The sequence below is a fragment of the Coccinella septempunctata genome, chromosome 1 (assembly GCF_907165205.1).
Source record: "Coccinella septempunctata chromosome 1, icCocSept1.1, whole genome shotgun sequence".
In the NCBI taxonomy this organism is placed as follows: Eukaryota; Metazoa; Arthropoda; class Insecta; order Coleoptera; family Coccinellidae; genus Coccinella; species Coccinella septempunctata.
Genome location: NC_058189.1, coordinates 61,802,715 through 61,824,462, shown reverse-complemented (window position 1 = coordinate 61,824,462; position 21,748 = coordinate 61,802,715). Strand labels below are relative to the sequence as shown.

Sequence of the window (21,748 nt, the reverse complement as noted above, 5' to 3'; positions counted from 1 at the left end):
TAGGCAGTTCAATATTGAGACGAAATTCAGTGAACTACACAATGTTCATGCTATTTCAAATTGTACCTTAAAAACAAATTCACCTACATACTTCCTACATACTAGGTCCTTTTGTTTGCATAAAAAGTGTAGCACTTTACTACACTCGATTTGATTTACATCAGTGTAGAGGAAGTGTAGTTTATCCACACATAGTCAAAAGGAGATGTAGATAAACTAAACCTCCTTTACACTGGTGTAAATTCAATCAGCAAACGAATACTAAAATCGAGTGTAGAAAAATGCTACACTTTTTATGCATACGAAAGGACCTACTGATTAAAAAAAAAAAACAAATACTCTCTTTCATATTTTGTAATCTTTGGATAAAAATAATATACACTTTAACAATGAAATTTAGGAAAAATTTTAATAGAAATCGAGGCTCTCTGATGATTCTTCCTTCTTCGTTACATGCGTAGCATTAAGTTTCTCGAGAGTCTTGATCAGCTCATCAATCTTGGACGCTAACTCAAACATCGTGGATTCCATGTCTTTCAGCTGCTGTTTCTGTCTGTAATGATAAAAGAAATCGAAAGCAATAAAATCTAATAAAATACGGAAATTTCGAAAACTCACTGCAATAATTCTTCGGTGTTTTTCACGGCTTCTGGAGTTTTCTGTTTTTCTGTTACAGTTTCTGAAACGAAAAGATAAGACTGGATTGATGTGGACGATACTTGACGAAAATCTATAATTGAAGTAAAAACAGAATGAAATGATTTTCTCTAACACGAATTGTTAATTGTTAAACCACGACACGTGTTTCGATATAACAATACAGTTAGTTTACCTTCACCCAACAGGAAATGCTCTATATTATGCTATAGCGAAACAGGTGAAGTGGATTAACAACTTAGTTGTGTGAAAATCATATATAATTCTGTTTGTGGTCCGAAAATGGTGGATGAATAAATTTTTTTCCCAATAGATGTAAAAAAAAACCGAAATATGAAATAAGATTAAGGGACTAAGTTGTCAGAAATAAAATATCTGATTCAACCTTACCTGGCGTAATATTCTCCAATTCAGACACAAGTTTACTGATATCGTATTCTGTCACCATAGCCACTGGATTTATATTGTAGCGGGCGAAGAACATCTCTATTTCTAAGTAACTGAAGCCACACCTGTAAAAGATTGAGCAGTAACTTTATTCATTAGCACTTTATTCGAATTGTGAAATATTAATTTGGAGAAATCGAAAAGATTGAAACGTATTGCTTACTTATCGAGTGCCGTCCTTATTTCTTCGGCAGTTAAACTGTAATCGGTTTTCTTGATCTCTTTCACCTTGAATTTGCAGCATTTGCTCCTACTTAAGAATTTGAAGAGATGCATCTTTAAATAGTCGGTCATTTGTAATTCGGTTGGAGCTATTGCCAGTTCTGTTTTAACGTCTGCGTAGGTGTCGTTGATGATAGCCAAAAACATGTTCTGAAAAGATAAAAAATGAAATGAAATATAAAAGTTATATAAGATAAGACAAATATAATATGAAATGGTATGGTAATGGAGCACTTCGATACTATTGAATAAGATATTATATTAATTAGTATATAATTTGAGGAAAAGGACATAATCAATTGGTGAAAAAAAATTATAACTCACCAACAGGACGAAAAATACCAAAAATATGTAGCTGAGGAAATATATAGGTGCTAAAATTCTATGAGCTTCTTCTATCACTCCATAGTCGAAATCACCCAGTATTGTTCTTAGAAGGGTGAACATTGAGTGTCCAAAGGTTCTGAAATCTCTCACCTGAAATTCAAAATATGAAGTTATACAAGAAAAAATTTCCTCGATAAATAATTCTATGATTTCCAGAATAAAAATCAAATATAAATTTCTTTTTGTTCAAACTGATAAATTCATCACTTGATATACTATGTTATGAGCTATAAGAGCTGGTACTATATGATACCTAATATGTAGTGAATATACAATACTGCCCCTACACAACTTACTTGTGAACCGAAGAGTAGGAATCCAAGTTCAGAGTAAGCGAAGAAAATGATGAAGAACATGATGGAAAAACCCATTATATCCCAGGTGCACTGTCGAAGAAAAATATGTTAGAATATCAGGGTGAGTTGAAAATCAACATCGAGATCTGTTTTTCAAAGTATATTCGATGTGAGGCCATTTCTTGGGAAGGTAGGTGTAGGGTGTAGGTAACTATCTCAAATATTCCAAAAATTATAAAGAATGATATACATATTTCAAATATTTCATGCATGAAGGTTGGATTTCAAATACTTGGATTTTCGATCTAATTTGACATTAATTTGTATCAGTACGTGAAGAAACAAAAATCAAAAATATTTATAAAACAAGATAGGTACGCCACAATGATCTCAAAGAAGTACATACCTTTTTCAGTGTGTCATTCAATTGACCCATTGTTTTATTGAAATTCAAATATTTGAAGAATCTGATGAATACGAAGAAAAGTGTGATGGCAGCTATATCATCATGTAGGCCTTGCATGTAAGCGATGTACTCCAAATTTCCATATTTGTCAGGATTTTCTTTTATTTTCGTTATGTAGTAGTCCACATAATTCCTCTTATAATTCATGAGGATGAAAGTAACCAGAGCTAGCTGTGAATTGGAACAGGCTCATAATTATAGAACAGAAAGAATAGAATTTTTCAGAAATTGAGTTCTGAAATAAAAATTTTTGGATTTTTTGGTGATATCGTATTCAGTTGAGGTAATTTTTCAACTGACGAGAACTGATATCGAGTTTACCTATCTCTCCTCGAAAAAAACACCGAGAAATAACATTAAAAAAAATTAGTTGTTATTTTAGATTTTCAATTAATTTTCTTCTTGTTGCACGAACTTACTGCTGTGATAACGCAGTCAATGTATGACCAAAAACGAACGAAATATCTCCATTTGAAGTAAACTAATTCTCTCAGCGACTGCAGCAAGTAAATGAAGATGAATATGTAAAAAACGGACTCGCATATGAAAATGAAGTATCCCCATTGGTCGTACGTCACTATCAGTTTCACACAGTCGAATTTGTGACTAGGTAAAACACCCCCGGTTGGAGGAAGTTCGAATATTATTCTGAAAAGAACAAAAACACCATGAGATTCATCATTAGGAGAGCGCGTGCGACTTATCTGTATAACGGATCCATGTGATTTACATCGCAGAAATTTATCAGCATGTTTCCTTCATTATGTAGCAGGTATGTCACAGGAAGAGCGCGAAAACATAGCTGTGATGTTTATGAACCTTTTAAGTAGGCACACTTCTGGATTTTGAAAAGGTAAGAATTAATACAGAAATGCTTAAAATACGCATCCACAGGCTCGGTTATTACCTCCTCAACAGATACATATGTACATATATTTGTGATGTGAGGATACAGAATCCCTTGAATAATGGAAAGTTCAACTATTTCATATTTCTTCGACATGCTTCGAATTCTTCATCAGACACAAACTTGAAATAATCCCAGCGAGCACAAAAACATCTCAGAGATGTTAAAAGTAAGAGATTTCGAGACATTGAACATCCACTGCGATGTTCTGTTTATACATGAATAGAACTTTTATAGAACAGCCAATGTCCGCCGCAGGCGGCTATTATATGGATGTCCCTGGGATGTCACAAAATGAACTACTCAGAAGTTTTTTTGATAGCCTTTTTATGTACACAATAGAACATTTCTAAAGCGCTTTGCGCACACGAAATCGCTGTTTCTAAGACTTTATATGAAATTCTTTTGTGAGGCTTTTTTTCTTTCATTCGAATGTTTGAGGATACCACATTCTATTTTAAATGAACTACAAAGTTTTTAAATGAAATACAGAATACTATATAAGAATAAAAATATTTTAATGATACTTCAACAGGTACAAAAAGAAAAGAAATCACATTTCACATAAAAAATTGAACAACAAAAAACAATTGATAAAAATTATACTACAGAAAGGGAGAATAAACAAAAAAATATATCACATTCAATAAAACAAACATAAATAACCAAAAAGAAATATCACATTCAACATAAAAAAAAACAGAAATAATAGAAAACAAACTGATTATAATATTAGATGTACCGAAAGGGAAAATGAAAAAAAATTTATGAAAAATTTATTTTCCCTTCATTTTATCGTCCCTCCTCCTCTGCCTAATATGCCTAAACCAATCTTTGGCATAGAGTTCGAATACTTTCCTAGTGATTTGGAATTTTTTATGGATCACATCTAGAAAATAAAAACAATTAATTCACAAAATATATGAAGGTTAAGATGATTTTTTCCAATTAAAATAACAGAGAAAATAGCTGCATGAAAGGATCTGGAAGATTTGAGTTGTATATAGCTCCTGACCAGGTTGATTTGCGAAACGATTTTATTTATTTAATTATTTGTACTGGTATTTAAAGATGGAACAATTTAAAGGAGTTTTCAAAAACAAGAACTTTTCTGGAACAATTTGAATTATTTTGTGATTCACAAGTGATGAATGATTATTATCATCGTCGGAAGAGTAATCTTACAAAATATTCTGGGAATTATCAACGGCAGAGATAGATTATCGAAATATGTTGAAATCCTCGATGATATGGCTTTAAACTTTATAAAGTTATTTCTTGAATAATTATAATAACCTTCCATATACCATTCGATTATTCCAACCAAAATACAATGATCTCTTATACCTAGTCCCAAATACACAAATAATATTAACCACGCAGCGTGGATTCTTTTGAGGTTATATGTATGTTTCTGGACATTATACTATACATTTAATTCATGTAATACTTACTTATTAATTGTATTTGGTTACTATGAAGAGATCGATCCTAAATTCACAATCAAAACCAACACAGAAGTAGTTAATATTATACAAATCACCAATCAACTTTCAACTCCGAACAGTCCACAGTCCAAACTACGAAGAAAGTGGAAATGGCGGCAAAATGAAATAGGTGAATTGTATTTTGTTTATTTGGAATAAACCCCCCAAGGCAAACTATGCGACGCCAAGAGAAGATATCCACACGTTTACATTATTTTCAACACGACAGTACCTCTCAGTAGGTAGACGAAGAAATGCCACAGATGGCACAGATCAGAACAAATAAAGATTTCCAATAGCCTTTGGAGACCTCTTTGGGAAGTGCATATTACGTTTCAAAGAAACATCCTCATGCCAACATTTTCGAAACATCCCAAAACATCCCAGGGATGTTTGTGCTCGCTGGGATGCATTATAGAGGTTTCTATCACGTAAATTGGGAGCATATCAGGTAAGGAAAGCTTATTGAAACGAAGAATACCCACAAAGTGCTTCATTTATCATCATAAACATACATGATATTTTTATGAATATAAATTTCCGTAGTTTTTCTAAATAACATAAAGAAAGTGTAATGAGCCGAGTAATGAGCACGATTTTGATACAAAATGAAAAGTCAAACAAATAGTAAAGAACATGAAAATAAAATAAGAACAAACGGAATAAGAAAAATCAAAGGGAAGAAGAATAAATTTATTTGTTTATTTTTTTTGTTCTCTCATGACCCTCTGTGTGCCCTGCCTGGTCCAGTTGCTCGCTATGGCCTCGAAAATCTTTTCATTGTATTGGGGGTCATCAGCGACAGCCTCTGTAATGTACAACATAAAAATTTTCGAAATATATTTGAGCTATACAGGGTATCTCAAATTGCTTGATTTTTGCTGTTTTTGGTACTTTCAGACTAGATAGGTGACAACGTTGACAGGTGTCCTGGGCTCGATTTTCGTGAAAAGTCCATTAGTGGAAACTGTTTCACTATACAAGGATATATTGAAAAATTCTAAGCCTACTATAGAACCAAATAAAATTTCAATGTCAAAATATTTTATTACTCAACCTCTCAATTGAATACATTTATTACAGAGAACCTGCATAACGTCTCTAGACCTTTCAAACAAAATGTTTCTTCTTGCTCTGCAAACCAGACCTCCACAGCTTTTATTACATCCTCGTTGGAAGAAAATTTACGACTTTTTGAACTATTTTTCAGTTGAGGAAAGAGATGATGGTCGGATGGAGCCAAATCTGGTGTATAAGGGGAGTGTTCTAGTAATTCAAACCCTAAATCACGAATTTTTTGCATGGCAACATGAGATTTGTGTGCAGAGGCGTTGTCCTGCAAAAACGAAACACCCTTGGATAGCTTTCCGCGTCTTTTCTATTCAATTTTTTCCCGTAGAGTGATCAGTAATGTCGATTAGTAATCTCCGGTTATTGTCCTACCCTTATCTAAAAAATCAATCATGATTACTCCATGGCAATCTCAAAAAACTGAAGCAAGAACTTTTCCAGCAAATCTTTGAACACGAAAATTCTTAGGTCTTGGAGAACCAGAATGTCGCCATTTCATCGATTGTTGCTTTGTTTCTGGATCGTAGAAATGTACCCAAGTCTCATCCATAGTAACTATTCGGTTCAAGAAGTCTACATCGTTTTCAAATCGAGCACAGATCGAACGCGATGCTTCTACCCTTGCACGCTTTTGGTCAACATTCAAACATTTTGCAGCAATTTTTCTCATGTCCAAATTGACGTGAACCATTTTAGCCCAATTTGACGACTGTCTGATGAAATCATGTCATGAACTGCATCGATATTTTCGGGGACTGACACAGAAACTGCCCTTCCAGATCGGTCATCATCTTCAATGAAAAATTTACCTCTTTTGAAGCTTGCAGCTTGCAGTCCAATTTTTCACGGTCGCATACGAAGGACATTGATCACCAAGGGTGTTAAGCATATCTTCGTGAATCTGCTTACTTCTTAACCCTTTTAAATACAGGTACTTGATGATGGCTCGATACTCCAATTTTTCGATTTTCACAAGTTCGGTGGACATCTTCTTTCTTTTAATTTATTGCGTAACTCTGGTTCACTTTTTTGACCTCAAACTTCACACTGACACTTCTAATGAGTTATTGTTCGTTGCTATGGTAACGCAATATTTTTTTTATGCATGGAACTGATCTAGGCTAACTAGATATCAATACATCATCGTATCTTCGTTTTTCTTGAAGATATAACAAAATTTTTATATTTTGTCGATTCAGAAAATGTTACCTATCCATAACTTCCGCAATATCTAAAAACGATAAAAACTTTCTTCAGGCACGTTTTTACTGGAACTCCTTTCAACGTTTTCACCTATTCAGTCTGAAAGTACCAGAAACATCCCAAAATCAAGCAATACAACAAGTATTACAACATACTAACATAGAGACATGGAGTAAGCATATACATAGAGACATGGACTGTGCCTTCAATTTTTATCTATCCATGAAATACGGTCAAAAAGTGACAGAGAGAACTGAACGTCAGGCATGCTAGTTGTCTTTTTCTAGAATTTTGATTGGTCCGCACTCACATCTATGTGAAAAGAAAAGAGACAGGTAATGGCTCGACGATCATTTCTCTCTTTCTATAAAATAGCCAATTTCATGCTGGCATTTAGCTCAGTCCATGTCTCTATGTCTATGCTTCGAACACAGATACAGATGGTTACAGATATTAACGAAAATGAAATATTTTAAGAGTCGTGCATATAACGTAAAGTATTCCCTCGCGTATTATGGATTTATTACAAGTCGAGTTTGCTAAACGTCAACAAAAAACTTTGCGTACCTTTCACAGCCTCAATCAATTTGAGGCCACTCAGACGGAAATTTTTCTTTTCTCCACGACTATGGCCCAGCCAGCTGGACTGCGCTATTAATCTATTGGAAAACATTCTTTTCATAATCCTGTGAATTTTCTCCTTCAATGACGTTCCCCCGATGGATTTCAAATAAACGACCTGGAATACGAAACGGTAAAATGGAGGAAAAAAAACTGATTTTAAAGCCGACTGACCAACTTATCATAAGATTCTTCTTCTTGCATCGACTGTTCCATAGTTTTCAGGTTCTCGATTTCCGTAATGGGGAATTTTGTGAGAAAGGCCCTAAACTTCTCACCGATCATTTGGTTTTCTGTTGCGTTAGTTCCAGTGTTCGTATTTTTGAGCTGGTAGAGCAGCTCAGCCAGTATGTTATTCGTTTTTTCGAATTCTCCTGAAACCAAATAATAAAAAATATACGAGTGAGGTTATATTCCGAAATATTTTCACTCAGGAACCCCGAAAGAAGTAATTCGATGCACAGGGTTTGGCAGATTCGATTGACGAGCTCCGAAGTGTCATTGATCGGTTTGTAGTGGGGCCAGGTAGGTGTGGAAGGGCTCTTGGTGTTCCTTAGGGTCGGTAGTTTTTGGTCAGGGCCATGATTTCAACTGAAATGCATCGCCGTTCGTACGTTTTACGAAAATAACCGATCTGTGACCGTTTCGCGTGTGGTTTTTGAAAAAACTTGATGAAGAAAACGATCAGGGTGACATCTGGTTCCAGCAGGATGGGTCTAAAGCCCACACTCCCCGAATTTCTACAGCTGTTTCGAGATATATGTTCCCGGGGCTACTGGTCCAACTGAGAGGATATGTGGGCCGAATATAAGGTCTTTAAACATCGTCCACACACCCTGCCACAACTCGAGCAGCTAATATAATAACAGATGAAATCTTGGCAAAACCGCTCGATATATGCCAAAGATCGACTACAGTATATACTACACAGATATACTACAGTATATCGCTGCTGACCGCTGCCATCTTAGCGATATCGTTTCCAAAACCTGAGTACAAAAACTATTTTTCTTACGATTTGAATAAATTAAACCGTTTTTCTGCAATTTTCACCATTTTTATAGCCCTTTGAAAGTCGTCAATCAGCTCTGCCACACCCTGTATAACAGAAAAACAGACTCACCTTTAACATACTTTTCCAACTCGAATACAAGGTGATCTGCAAAATAAAGAACATATTAGTATGTTTGTATTCCACTACAGGATGTAAGCTTAAAATATTCAGATTCTATTGCTACTGATTGATTATGAAAATTGGTCGAGATGATTTCAAAGCACAATAATGTAGATGGAAATGAAAATGATGAGGAAGCAACGATGTTATTAATAGGAAAGAGAAGTTGGAAAAGAAAATAAAGATTTGAATACATTTTAATGAAATAGGTATTTTTTATCATTTGGAAACTAGAAGTAGATATCTATTTTGTTACATAAAATTTTTTCTTTACAAAATTGATTGTACAATAGTAAGTTTGAGTTAATACAAAAAGGCTGAAGGAATGAAATTGAGAAAATGACAGTCTTTCTTCCACAGATTGTTGATGGAAAATTTTGTTTTGTTCATGGAAACATTAGAGGAAAATTGCACAAGGGTCTTTCAAATGAACCGTATTTATTCAAAAATAAACAAAAAATAGATATTACTCTTAAAGTTAAATGAAATATCCAAATCTTGATGGACATAAAATTGCGAACATTGAATCAGAGATCGACTGATATACTATGGTAAATTTCTCAGTTAGATTATATACCTCTTTATAGTATATCATATCTATATTAGTGTCGGATCTTTTTCTTTCTGGCTAGATTCATTTCTATTTTATTTCACCTTATTCTTCTCCTTTTCTCACATTTTTACATTTTCCATATAATTTATGGCTATTTTGAAATTATCTGGAAAGAAAATAAAATATGGAATACGTTAAAAAACTACATCGTGTCAAATAAGAGATTCATATCATCTGAATGAAGATATGGATATCTTATTTGGAATAGGGTTAATTGATGATTTTTACTTGCTTACCTGTCATCATCTTAACAAGCAATACCAGGAAATTTTTTGTTCTTACACATTTTCTGCTCTCTTCACTCGAGTTGATAAGAGACAACATTAAGAATAATCACACGACACTATGTTTTTTCATTTATTGTACACAGATTTCAACTCTCAAAATGAACTATAAGAACTTATAACTTGGGGCTTAACTCTAGGGGAGTCTTGTTCCATATTTCATCGATTTATCTCAAGTATATTTGGAAAAATCTTGACGGAGAATACGGCGGTTACAATCCCAAAGTTTTCATCAAAAATTAAAAGCAAATAATTGACTCATAAGGATGAGTGGGTTTTTTATTAATCTTTTTATTAAATAGCATGGGCATATTATATGTAAAATTGCAGAAGCATATTCTTTTATTTGTGTGTCTGATGAAGATTACTAAGACTATTTTTATTACGAAAGTATTTTTTGGGTATATCATTCAATTTTACAAATTTGTTTGTTATATTTAATTCGAATTGAATATGAAACAGTTTCACTCTCACAAATACAATAAAAATCCGTACAATAATAATTCATGAGAAAAAAATGAAGTGTGCAAAAAATAATGTTTTAAACACAGAAGATATAAACTGGTCTCACAGATAAAATTTTAATGAAGACATTGAATTTTGCTCTGTGAACCCATCTTCTATGTTCATTTAAATCTTAACCATGAGGCAACCACTCTTACTCCTTACTGGAAAATGGGAGTCAAGGAAATATCAGAAAATCTTCAAACATAATATTCAATTATTAGTTAAACAGGATTGCACTTACTTGCATATCCCGAAGATGTTAAGATTGGCGTTATAAACCGCGAAGTCCAGAAACACCGCCCTCGTGTTCCTCGTGATCCAGAGGTTTTCCTCCAGATATTTGACCTGCTTCAAGGCCTCGGTCCCATTCAGACTAAGGTCAAGGTAGAATCCACCGCCGTTGTATGTGGCTACAGCGCCAGCCACCTGTATATTCTCGGTGACGGTTTCATCGGAATATACCCAACTTGAAAAATGAAGAGAATGTAAAACTAATCATTCTTCTTCCAACAAGATGAGACCCTTGGGTTAATAAGAAAAAGCGAATTCGATACAGGGTGGTCCAACGAAAACTTAAATTTCACAAAAGTAAGTATACTCCATTCACTTTTATTTTAGCACTCGGTTGGCCATGGAAATTCGACACATTTCATTCTGTATAGTACGAAAGTGTGTGGTTATGACGCTTGCCAAAACATTTTTGGGTTTTAAATCAACGCTATGTTGCCCGTTCTACGTAAAAGTTTTTGTTATTACGTATTTTATCACAATGTCGAATCTCTTCGGAAAATATGTGACGAACATAATTGAAGTTTATACAAATAACTGATTGAAGGCATACCAAATCCAGTTATTTGCATGGAAAATACTACAGGTCAGTATAATATCATAATATGCAGTAGCTTGAGGGGAACTTTCTACGATGACATTAATCGAAAATCCTTTAGTAAACTTTTCGCATTAATTCACTCAAACATAAAATTCTCAAATTAAGCCGAAAATATAAATTGTGATGATAGTTTAGTGTCTGAAAATATATCTTTTTTGGGTCTCCCAATAGAAGGAAATTCTTTGTCATACTCTTCATTCACAATCTTTCTGATTGTGGAAATATCCAGCTGAAATATATGTCGTTTAGATTCAGATGAAACATTATATGAATTCTCTTACATTGAATATGCTCGCTACCGTCTGACATATTGTGGATTTTAGAATATCAGGGTATAACTATACTTCATTCAAATTTATTTCAGCAGTCGGTTGGCCATGAAATAATTTTCTAAAGTTTTTGTAACTAGAACGTAGTTAGGTTGGCACTCATATAATGTCGTTAATGTCATAACGCCGTTGCCACAACTAATATCAATTTTTATTACGAAAATTCGAAAATGTCGAAAGTGATTGAAAAAAGAGACAGGGTTTCAGGAAGTGCTATTTAGAATTCAGGTCCGCTCATTCAAATAGTTATACCCTGATATTCTAAAATCCACAATACGTCAGACGGTAGCGAACATATTCAATGTAAGAGAATTTATATAATGTTTCATCTGAATCTAAACGACTTATTTTTCAACTGAATATTTCCACAATCAGAAAGATTGTGAATGAAGAGGACGACAAAGAATTTCCTTATATTGGTAGACCCAAAAAAGTGGTGGCATTTGAGAATTTTTTATTTGAGTGAAGTAATGCGAAAAATTTACTATAGGATTTTCGATAAATATCATCGGAGAATAAGTTCCCTAAAATGGATTTTTCTATTTTTCATTTGACTTGTCCTATACAATGTAAATGTCTTAAGGTACTAATAAATACCTAATTATTATTATTACATCAATGTATTAAGATGAATAGCCACAAATACGCGCAAGTTGCCCTGTTACTTGTTTATTCATGTGAAATTTTTGTTCAACGGTGAAGTTTTGCATCTTAACTTGAAACTGCCTTTAATTCCTTTTACTTATATATATTGATGCAAGATGATTTTTGTTGAAGAATTTAACATTTTGTAACTATATGTTAATTCCTTCGAGAGATACCCATTCCCAACAACTGCGTCATATGCATTTCATCTTCGGGTTAATATTTTTGAAATCTACAAATGATGTAAGCCAAAGAAGATAACGAACATTAACTCTTCTCAAGCTAGTGCATATTATGATATTATACTAATCTCTTGTATTTTGAAAATAACTGGATTTGGTATGCCTTCAAACATTTTGTATAAACTTCAATTATGTTCGTCACATATTTTCCGAAGAGATTCGACATTGTGATAAAATACGTAATAACAGAAACTTTTACGTAGAGTAGAACGGGCAACATAGCGTTGATTCAAAACCCAAAAATGTTTTGACAAGCTTCATAACCCCACATTTTCGTACTATACAGAGTGAAATGTGTCAAATTTCCATGGCCAACCGACTGCTAAAATAAAATTGAATGAAGTATATTTGGATGAGCGGACCTGAATTCTAAATAGCACTTCCTGAAACACTGTCTCTTTTTTCAATCACTTTCGGCATTTTCGTAATAAAAATTGATATTAGTTGTGGCAACGGCGTTATGACCACAGATTACAGAGAAATTCTCTGTAATCTGTGGTTATGACATTAACGACATTTCATGAGTGCCAACCTTACACCGTTCTGGTTACAAAAACTTGAGAAAATTAATTCATGGTCAACCGAGTGCTGAAATAAATGTGAATGGAGTATACTATTCCATTGTTCTACCTGTCATTTCGTTATCGATGGAAATTTTGAAGCGAAATTGCGGCATCAGATAAAACTGGATAAGATCTTCAACATGAGGTATCAACACAAGGGTTGTGCTCACTCCCGTTAGGGGGTCGGCGGTCGCAGTAACAGGGATGTAAAGAGCGGAAAAGTTGTTCTCCCTCGAATCAGAAATTGACGGGTCCGAGCGATTTTCCATATTTCATTTTAAAGCCGGACCATCGAGGTGTTAAATTTTCGTTGGACCACAGTGGTTCGTGGTTCATTAAGTGGAACTCCGACTGTCCGAAGAAAAAAATCGAAAGAGGTAGGGTGTAAAACAAATGACCTTGACCATGTCTGGAAATCAGAAGTGCCAGAAATGTGGTATGAACTATTTTCGCAGTTTGAAATCTTTCTCTGCATTTTATATTCCAAAATTGATGTTTTTCAATAATTTTCACTAATTCAATACGCTAAATTTTTCTTACAAATTTCGAAATAAATATGACCTATATTCGAGCGCGTTTTTTACCGTTGCAAATAATTTTTTTCGCTGATTCATATCAGCAGAGTAGAGTAGAGTCATATAGAAAGAATATAGAAATTAGAAGCACGATGATCGAAGACAATTTATTTGGGATTCTTATTCGAGGACAACTTACGCAGTTTCTTTGCCTACTCCAAATGTACTTTTATCTTCAGTATAGTCGTCATACGATGAGAAACACAATCTGAATAATCTTCGAAAATAAGGGTGGATCTCACAAGAGTCCTCTGCAACGCGAACCTGTTAAAAGAACGAATGAAAATGAAGAAGTATTCAAAACGTAACCATAGCTTTGTCACAGATATTTTATGTAATCAATCCATTCAACGAATCATTGAGTGAATTTGAAGGAGAAGCAAGGTTTTACGGTGATAACCTCAAAATAGCAACTCGTCAACGATGAAACTCACCTGCCTTATCCGGGGAACCCCCAGAAGAACGTTTTCAAATAACACACTTAGCCCTCTTTCATCTTCCACGTTGGAAAATTTACTGAAGTATTTATCGTAATAAATGGTGTCGATGAACATCTTAGATATAAACTGAAAAAAAGTATGTCACGATCTAACCTAAACAATGTTTAGGGTAATCCCTCATTTTTACACACTCATGGTGTCAGTTAAACAACTAACAACAAAACAGTCAAAACACTGTCTTACATTCCACATGTCGGAAACTGTAGCAATGTCAGCGAAGCTTATCGGTTCCACTCCTTCTGCATCATCACCTCCAAACTGTTTCTTGAAGAAGCCCTGCTTGATAGCTTCGGTCATATAGTACATTTCAGAATTTTTCAGGTTTGCCACGTCTACAAAGAAGGGGTATGCACTCAATCAAAAGATCGAATGGAATACAGGACCAATAAGATAAGATTTAGAGCTCTACGACCTGCCAAGGGTAAACTAGAGAACATGCTTTCATCCATCGAAGAGATACAATAAGCTCATGACTCTCAGTGTTGATACTGTGAGATTAGAAGACCAGAAAGTAGAACTATATTCTAAAATTTGTCGCATTGAAAAGTATGGATTTAGTCCTCTTAGGTATACTTTTAAACTCTGATATAAGTATATACACCTACTTACGGATCCAACAGGTTATAGCGAAGAATATGTAGAAAATGGTCTCAATGAGCGAACTGAACAAAACTTGTTCTCTACTGAAGTCTTCAGCCATTGCACGAGTGATGCATCGCACTGAAACAATTCAAACGAATCTTTATTCAATTACGAGGATGTATTGATATTTAGTTAGCCTAGACCAGTTCCATGCATGAAAAAAATATTGCGTTGCCATAGCAACGAACAATAACTCATTACAAGTGTCAGTGTGAAGTTTGAAGTCAAAAAAGTAAAACAGAGTTACGCAATAAATTGGAAGAAAGATGTCCACCGAAATTGTGAAAATCGGAAAATTGGAGTATCGAGCCATCATCAAGTACCTGTATTTGAAAGGGTTAAGAGGTAAGCAGAATTACGAAGATATGCTCAATACCCTTGGTGATCAATGTCCTTCGTATGCGACTGTGAAAAATTGGACTGCAAGCTTCAAAAGAGGTAAAGTTTCCGTTGAAGATGGTGACCGATCGGGAAGGCCAGTTTCTGTGTCAGTCCCCGAAAATATCGATGCAGTTCATGACATGATTTTATCAGACCGTCGAATTGGGCTGAAACGGATATCTGAAGCACTGAATATTTCATACAAACGCGTTCATCATATAGTTCACGTCAATTTGGACATGAGAAAAATTGCTGCAAAATGGATCTCCAAATGTTTGAATGCTGACCAAAAGCTTGCAAGGGTAGAAGCATTGCGTTCGATCTGTGCTCGATTTGAAAACGATGTAGACTTCTTACACCGAATTGTAACTATGGATGAGACTTGGGAACATTTCTACGACCCAGAAACAAAGCAACAAATGGAATGGTGACACTCTGACACTCTGGTTCTTCGAAACCTAAGAAGTTTCGTGTCCAAAAATCTTCTGGAAAAATTCTTGCTTCAGTTTTTTGGGAATGTCATGGAGTAATCATGATTGAGTTTCTGCATGAGTGTAGAACAATACCCGGAGATTACTATTCGACATTACTGACCACTCCACGAGAAAAAATTAAAGAGAAAAGACGCGAAAAGCAATCCAGAGATGTTTTGTTTTTGCAGGACAAAGGCCCCTGCACACGAATCTCATGTTGCCATGCAAAAAATTCGTTATTTAGGGTTTGAATTACTAGAACACCCCCCCTATTCACCAGATTTGGCTCAATCCGACTATCATCTCTTTCCTCAACTGAAAAAAAGTTTAAAAGGTCGTAAATTTTCTTTCAACGAGGATGTAATAAAAGCTGTGGAGGTCTGGATTTCAGAGCAAGAAGAAACTTTTTTTTTTAAGGTCTAGAGACGTTGCAGGTTCGCTGTAATAAATGGTCGCATTCAGCGGACGGAGCGCAAAACGCTTCTGCTACCCATCGGTAGCGGTAGCGGTCGGGAACATGTTGAACGTTCGCTGGCAAGCCGAGATAGGATAAGGCAGTCCAACGAGCTGTCACTATCAGCTGATTAGTTGAGAAGTCTGTAGGAAAGACGTAAACAAACGGATGTTTTAAGTTTCGTTAACCTTGTGCTGGTTAAGTCATTTTTTTTTTGTGAAAAACAACCTAGAATTCTGACGAATTACTTTGTTGCTCTAGTATATTTCCTATAACTTATTTAACATCCTTCTTTATTACCTTCCATCAATTTTCATTTCATTTTCCTCAACAAACTCAAGCTCGTGCATCTTCCACACTAAATAACAACTACCTACTCAGTTCAAGTCCAACTTTCGCTCCTTTCCGCTACCGCTACCTAGCACAAATCAAATCCGCTCCCAAAAGTGGCGTCCGCTCCAGAACGTGTTGAGAATGTAGCGCATATGTCACCGAACGTTTACGCTAGCGTTTGGTAACAGTTGCGCAACTGTTTCGTCCGCTGAATGCGACCAATGTATCCAACTAAGAGGGTAATATGTTGAGTAATAAAATATATTGACAGTGAAATTTTGTTTGGTTCTACAGTAGACTAAGAATTTTTCAATATATCCTCGTATATACTTTTTTCCAATGGAAACTTAGGATTAGCTCCTTATAAAATAGTTAGGGGTGCAGAATAAAGTTTAAAAAAAAGGGGAATTCAAGACTACTAGCGCCAGTGTAGTATTCAGGAAGAAAGTAACACTTGATTACGTCTTGTAATGCCCTTCGAGGAGCTAAAGTTCAGCCTGCTACTATACCGAAAAAATTTGAAGACACCAATATTTAGGAGGAATTTTCGAATCAATCAACACCTACCTTTCTTCGGTTTGTTCTGTTTGACCTCCGTTTGGGACCCCAAACTTATCTCATCGGAATATGCATCGCGTAGTCTTGCTTTCAGTCTGACTACATCTTCTGGACTTTTCTGACCTCCGATATTCTGAAATTGACTGGCTAATTCTTCCTGCGATTTCGAACCCTTCATTTTATCTTTATCCGATTTGCTCAATTCACATGAATGAGTATTGAATGACTGGTGAAAATTTGACGTTGGTGGTACAAATTGTCACTTTGATATTTCCGATTATATATTAGTCATCGAACTGCTTCTATAAGACAACTCTCCGAATTTTTTCATGTGTTCACGAAATTTTATTTATACATTTTTCACATCCATGGTCTGAATCGAACTAGATATACCATTATCATCATCAAACGAAATACACATTCGTCGAAAAAAAAATTAGGAATATTTTATAGAATCCCTATGTATCCTAGTTTCCTTGAACTTATACACAGCCTTCTTAAACTAGATAAAGACGGCTGTGACTTAACTGATAGGGAGTTGTAGGTACTCTCTCCAAACTTCAAGTTTAGTCAAATGTATCCGAAACTGTTTGTGGTTGTTTGAAAGAAAAATTGAAATAATACAAATAAATACTTTAAATTGAATATAATATTTATAACGAAAAAAAAGTTGTATAAAATCGAGCAGAGAGGTTTAGAATTTCAAAGCAAAATGAGTTTTTCTGCCAGCTGATCGCATCCTAACTTTCGCGAATTTCAACCAGTCTTTCACGGTGTTACAAATCTTCAGTTCATTCATTTCTGTTGCATAATTAACCCTCACTGCAGCTGCAAAAAAGAAATTTAATAAACATGTGTACTCAGTGACGTGAAAGGAGTACTACTACCGGTAGATTCGGGTGACTTGGGTCAGTCCTGTAACTTGGGACAATCACCCCCTTGCAGATTTCTTTGTTTCTTACCATTTATAAGTCAAGGGACAAACTAAGATTGTGTAGCGTCTTTTCGGTTAGTTTAACAATTAATTCCTGTTGAGTTTGCCGTGACCAGAGCGTTTGAATTGACAGGAAAAATTAACGAATTCAGGAGAGTAAAAGCGCGTTTTTTTATGGCCCTTATACTTTCTAGTGTCCTGTACATGTGTTTCACTTTGTGCATGTGTAATTTTTTTCTGGATACGTGGGATATTGGGATATTAGATATGTCATGAAACAATGTTGTTTACAAATCAAACGGCAACACGGATCTCATTAATTTATTTTGTTGTTTCATAGGGTGACTTGGGACAATGCCGAATAGATACAAGCGGCGCATTGGCAGCAGGAAATATGCCGATTTTTCGCAGGATATTATTATTTACGTTATTTCCACAAAGAAATCACCAAAGAATGAAAGAAATCAAAGTTGCCTTTTGTTTAGTTTTTTTATATTTGAGTTCCAATATATTTACTTTCACTGTAAAAGGTGTTTAACCTTTGATTTCCTTACCGAATTTCAACTAAATAATCATAAATTCTAATTTTTCAAAACTATACACCGTCTCAAGTCACCTATTTCATTTGAGAGTTGAGAAATCAATAGATTTTAACTTGTGCCCCAAGCCTCTCAATTCAGTGGGTGACTTGCGACAAGTATATTTTATTTTTTTCAAAATTTATATCCGAATTCGGAAGCATGGTATATATCCTAATCAATAGTCTGAGTCATTTGGCATATTCGAACCTCTTTTTCAGATAAAATAGGTAACAGTTTTGAAAATATGACAAGTTGAATTCAACAATCGTTCCAAGTCACCCGAATCTAAGGTGCATAAACCAAGAAAACTTTTGTCTGTCACATATATCTGCTGCTCCACAAAAGTTAAGTTCAGAAATTTTGTTACCGTTTCAAAAGTTGCCGATTCTTGTCTACCACAAGTTCATTCATGAGACACCCAATGTTTACATTCTTTAATTCTCCCCAATTCATAACTTTTTCAGTTTCAGGCAACTAATTTCATTTTGCGTTTTTAAGAATTTTGGATCAGTTATTGTTTTACCTTCTAACTTCTAACAATCAACTTATTTGTTTCAAAATCTGAAAATTTTATCTGCAATAAAGCCTAGACAAAAACGTTTTACCTTTACCATTTTTTACGAATCCGCTCGGTTTGAAAGATACAGGCTGTTGAAAAACCATAAAAAAATTTATTTCTAGTTCTATCTCACAAACGGTTTTACCGAATGAAATGAATTTAGTTTTTCATTTATTTGATGAATCTTTTTCGAACACAAGATGTCAACCACGTCTTCTAGTTTTCTCATTATGTACCATAAAAATATCAAATATTCAACGAACCCAACTCTTGAAACTAATTTAGAAGCTATCTAATGAATATTTGAACGTTTTGTAAAATAAAAGTATCCTTCATATTTTCACGTATAATGCGCCATTTTCGAGAAATTTTGAAAAATTAAAAACTATCTGTGAAATTTGAAACATTGGGCTGAATACAACTCTGTTCAAAAGGTCCACAGATGTGAAGTATAACAGATTTAGCCAGTTATTCTGAAGGTAGTTTGTTTTTCCAGGAGTGGCACAGCTCATTATGAAAACTTAAAATGGCTATATCATTTTATCAGGGCCGCATCGGAAAAAATGATACAGGAGGTACAGAAAAAAAGTGTTTCTTTCGATCTCAAAAATCTACTGTTTAAATATTCGTACGAGACTCTCCCTGTATAATGATAATACTCACCAACAACCAATTCCGTAACTTTCAACTTCTCGAAAGGCATTTTATCCCTTCCCTTCCAGTTGAAGAGTGAAGCTACCTCATCAGTAATCAAGAATTTCAGAATTCTCCTAGTGAGGCTTTCACCCCCAGAGCCACCTAGGGCTGCTAATCTTTTAACCTGGAAGATTTCAATGGTAGTTTAAATTTTTTTCGAACGAATAATCAAATCACCATGTAGTGCCACACGTCTGCATCTTCCCAGAGCAACCTCTCGAAACTCTGAAAGAGCTCTAGGGTATTCATTGGGAAATTTTGGGGTAAATTTTCAGGTGGTACTAACTCGTTACTTGATGATAAGATTCTGTGGTTGATTTCGTCCAATTTGGTCGAATTTCGTTTCAAGGTTGCAGCTATCTTCGACAGAGATTGCAGAACTATTTTTTGAAAATCTGAAATGGATTTGTGATAGATTAGTTATGAAGTCAATCAATGGTTCAAATTTGAAGTCGTATCTACAAATTAATACCCCAATAAATAATTTTTTAGGAATATAATTATGACACACGGTAATAGTAAGAATAATTCAATAATCGCTGGTGTGAGAATTATAATACTCAATCCTTTTTATGAAGTCTTCGTCAAATCAGAGAGATTTCATTGGAACCTAAAATGTGGGAAGTTTGGGAATTCAGTTGACTTTGGTCTTCTCCTTGATTATTTATTTATCAATAGAAATGGCACACAAATAGGCTACACGCAAAAAAGTATCCACACAAAAAAAAACAATAATTAAAAATGAACAGTTATTCGAGAAATCAACAACAATCAACAACTTTAAAAGAAAGGAATTTCTTGAAACAAGAATTTTCCTACAATTTTTCTTGCAGGAAGATAACGACATAACAAAAATATTCTTTCATATTCATCGAAATCATTACAAATTCTGGCCATAGGGAAATTCCTACCAATGTTTGCATTAAAACCTCTATTATAAAGGACGTTACTGTTTCTCGTTCGTCTCTTTGGCATATGACACGCCATATCACCGGCTAATCAAAGTAGCCTGTATATTAGAGTAGGTATACTCCATTCACATTTATTTTAGCAGTCGGTTGGCCATGAAATAATTTTCTCAAGTTTTTTTAACAATAACGGAGTAAGGTTGGCACTCATGAAATGTCGTTAATGTCATAACGCCGTTGCCACAACTATAATAATATCAATTTTTATTACGAAAATGCCGAAAGTGATTGAAAAAAGAGACAGGGTTTCAGGAAGTGCTATTTAAAATTCAGGTCCGCTCATTCAAATAGTTATAACCTGATATTCTAAAATCCACAATACATCAGACGGTAGCGAACATTTTCAATGTAAGAGAATTTATATAATGTTTCATCTAAATCTAAACTATTTCAGCTGAATATTTCCACAATCAGAAAGATTGTGAATGAAGAGGATGACAAAGAATATCCTTCTATTGGGAGACCCAAAAAAGTGGTGGCAATTAAAAAATTTTATCTTTGAGTGAATTAATGCGAAAAGTTTACTACAGGATTTTCGATGAATGTCATCGTAAATCGTATAATTACTTATACTGATGCAAGATGTTTTTTGTTGAAGAATTTAACTTTCTTGTAATTATCTGTTAATTCCTTCGGGAGATACCCATTCCCAACCACTACATCATATGCATTTCATCTTCGGGTTAATATTTTTGAAATCTACCACTGATGTAACGTATTCAAACTTTAGCCAAAGAAGATAACGAACATTAACTCTCCTGAAGCTAGTGCATATTATGATATTATACTAATCTCTTGTATTTTCCATGCAAATAACTGTATTTGGTATGCCTTCAATCAGTTTGTATAAACTTCAATTATGTTCACTCATTTTCCGAAGAGATTCGACATTGTGATAAAATACGTAATGCCAGAAACTTTTACGTAGAACGGGCAACATAGCGTTGATTTAAAACCCAAAAATGTTTTGACAAGCTTCATAACCCCACATTTTCGTACAATACAGAGTGAAATGTGTCAAATTGCCATGGCCAACCGAGTGCTGAAATAAAAGTAAATGGAGTATAATTTGTTTTCATTCGTA

General features: G+C 34.5%; 3 protein-coding genes across 6 annotated transcripts in view; 1 reads left to right on the top strand and 2 right to left on the bottom strand.

Moving 5' to 3' along the window:
* LOC123309063 (protein tramtrack, alpha isoform) overlaps nucleotides 1–21,748 on the top strand; it is a 592,303-nt gene that overhangs the window by 252,714 nt on the left and 317,841 nt on the right. The gene's annotated exons all lie outside the window — the stretch shown is intronic.
* LOC123309087 (longitudinals lacking protein, isoforms A/B/D/L) overlaps nucleotides 1–21,748 on the bottom strand; it is a 286,345-nt gene that overhangs the window by 3,339 nt on the left and 261,258 nt on the right. Inside the window, exons 5-8 of one of the 4 annotated variants that reach the window (XM_044891998.1) lie at nucleotides 8,888–8,923; nucleotides 7,939–8,138; nucleotides 7,711–7,882; nucleotides 5,556–5,677 (exon numbers count right to left, since the gene is read on the bottom strand). The exons of 2 other annotated variants lie outside the window; for them this stretch is intronic. In XM_044891998.1, the coding sequence (XP_044747933.1) occupies nucleotides 5,571–5,677; nucleotides 7,711–7,882; nucleotides 7,939–8,138; nucleotides 8,888–8,923 (515 nt within the window). In that variant the 3' untranslated portion in view covers nucleotides 5,556–5,570. Of the gene's footprint in view, nucleotides 1–5,555; nucleotides 5,678–7,710; nucleotides 7,883–7,938; nucleotides 8,139–8,887; nucleotides 8,924–17,557; nucleotides 17,755–19,663; nucleotides 19,821–19,873; nucleotides 20,092–21,748 lie in introns of those variants that run through there. One more of the 4 variants, XM_044892006.1, reaches the window with a different exon arrangement.
* LOC123309053 (polycystic kidney disease 2-like 2 protein) lies at nucleotides 340–17,178 on the bottom strand. The gene is made up of 14 exons (XM_044891900.1): nucleotides 16,936–17,178; nucleotides 14,695–14,805; nucleotides 14,269–14,417; nucleotides 14,020–14,151; nucleotides 13,725–13,849; nucleotides 10,584–10,808; nucleotides 2,895–3,123; nucleotides 2,416–2,646; nucleotides 2,010–2,099; nucleotides 1,651–1,803; nucleotides 1,268–1,476; nucleotides 1,048–1,169; nucleotides 619–679; nucleotides 340–553 (listed from the first exon to the last, which is right to left on the bottom strand). Exons 1-14 carry the CDS (start codon nucleotides 17,102–17,104, stop codon nucleotides 409–411), a joined length of 2,151 nt encoding a protein of 716 aa, XP_044747835.1. The 5' UTR covers nucleotides 17,105–17,178; the 3' UTR covers nucleotides 340–408.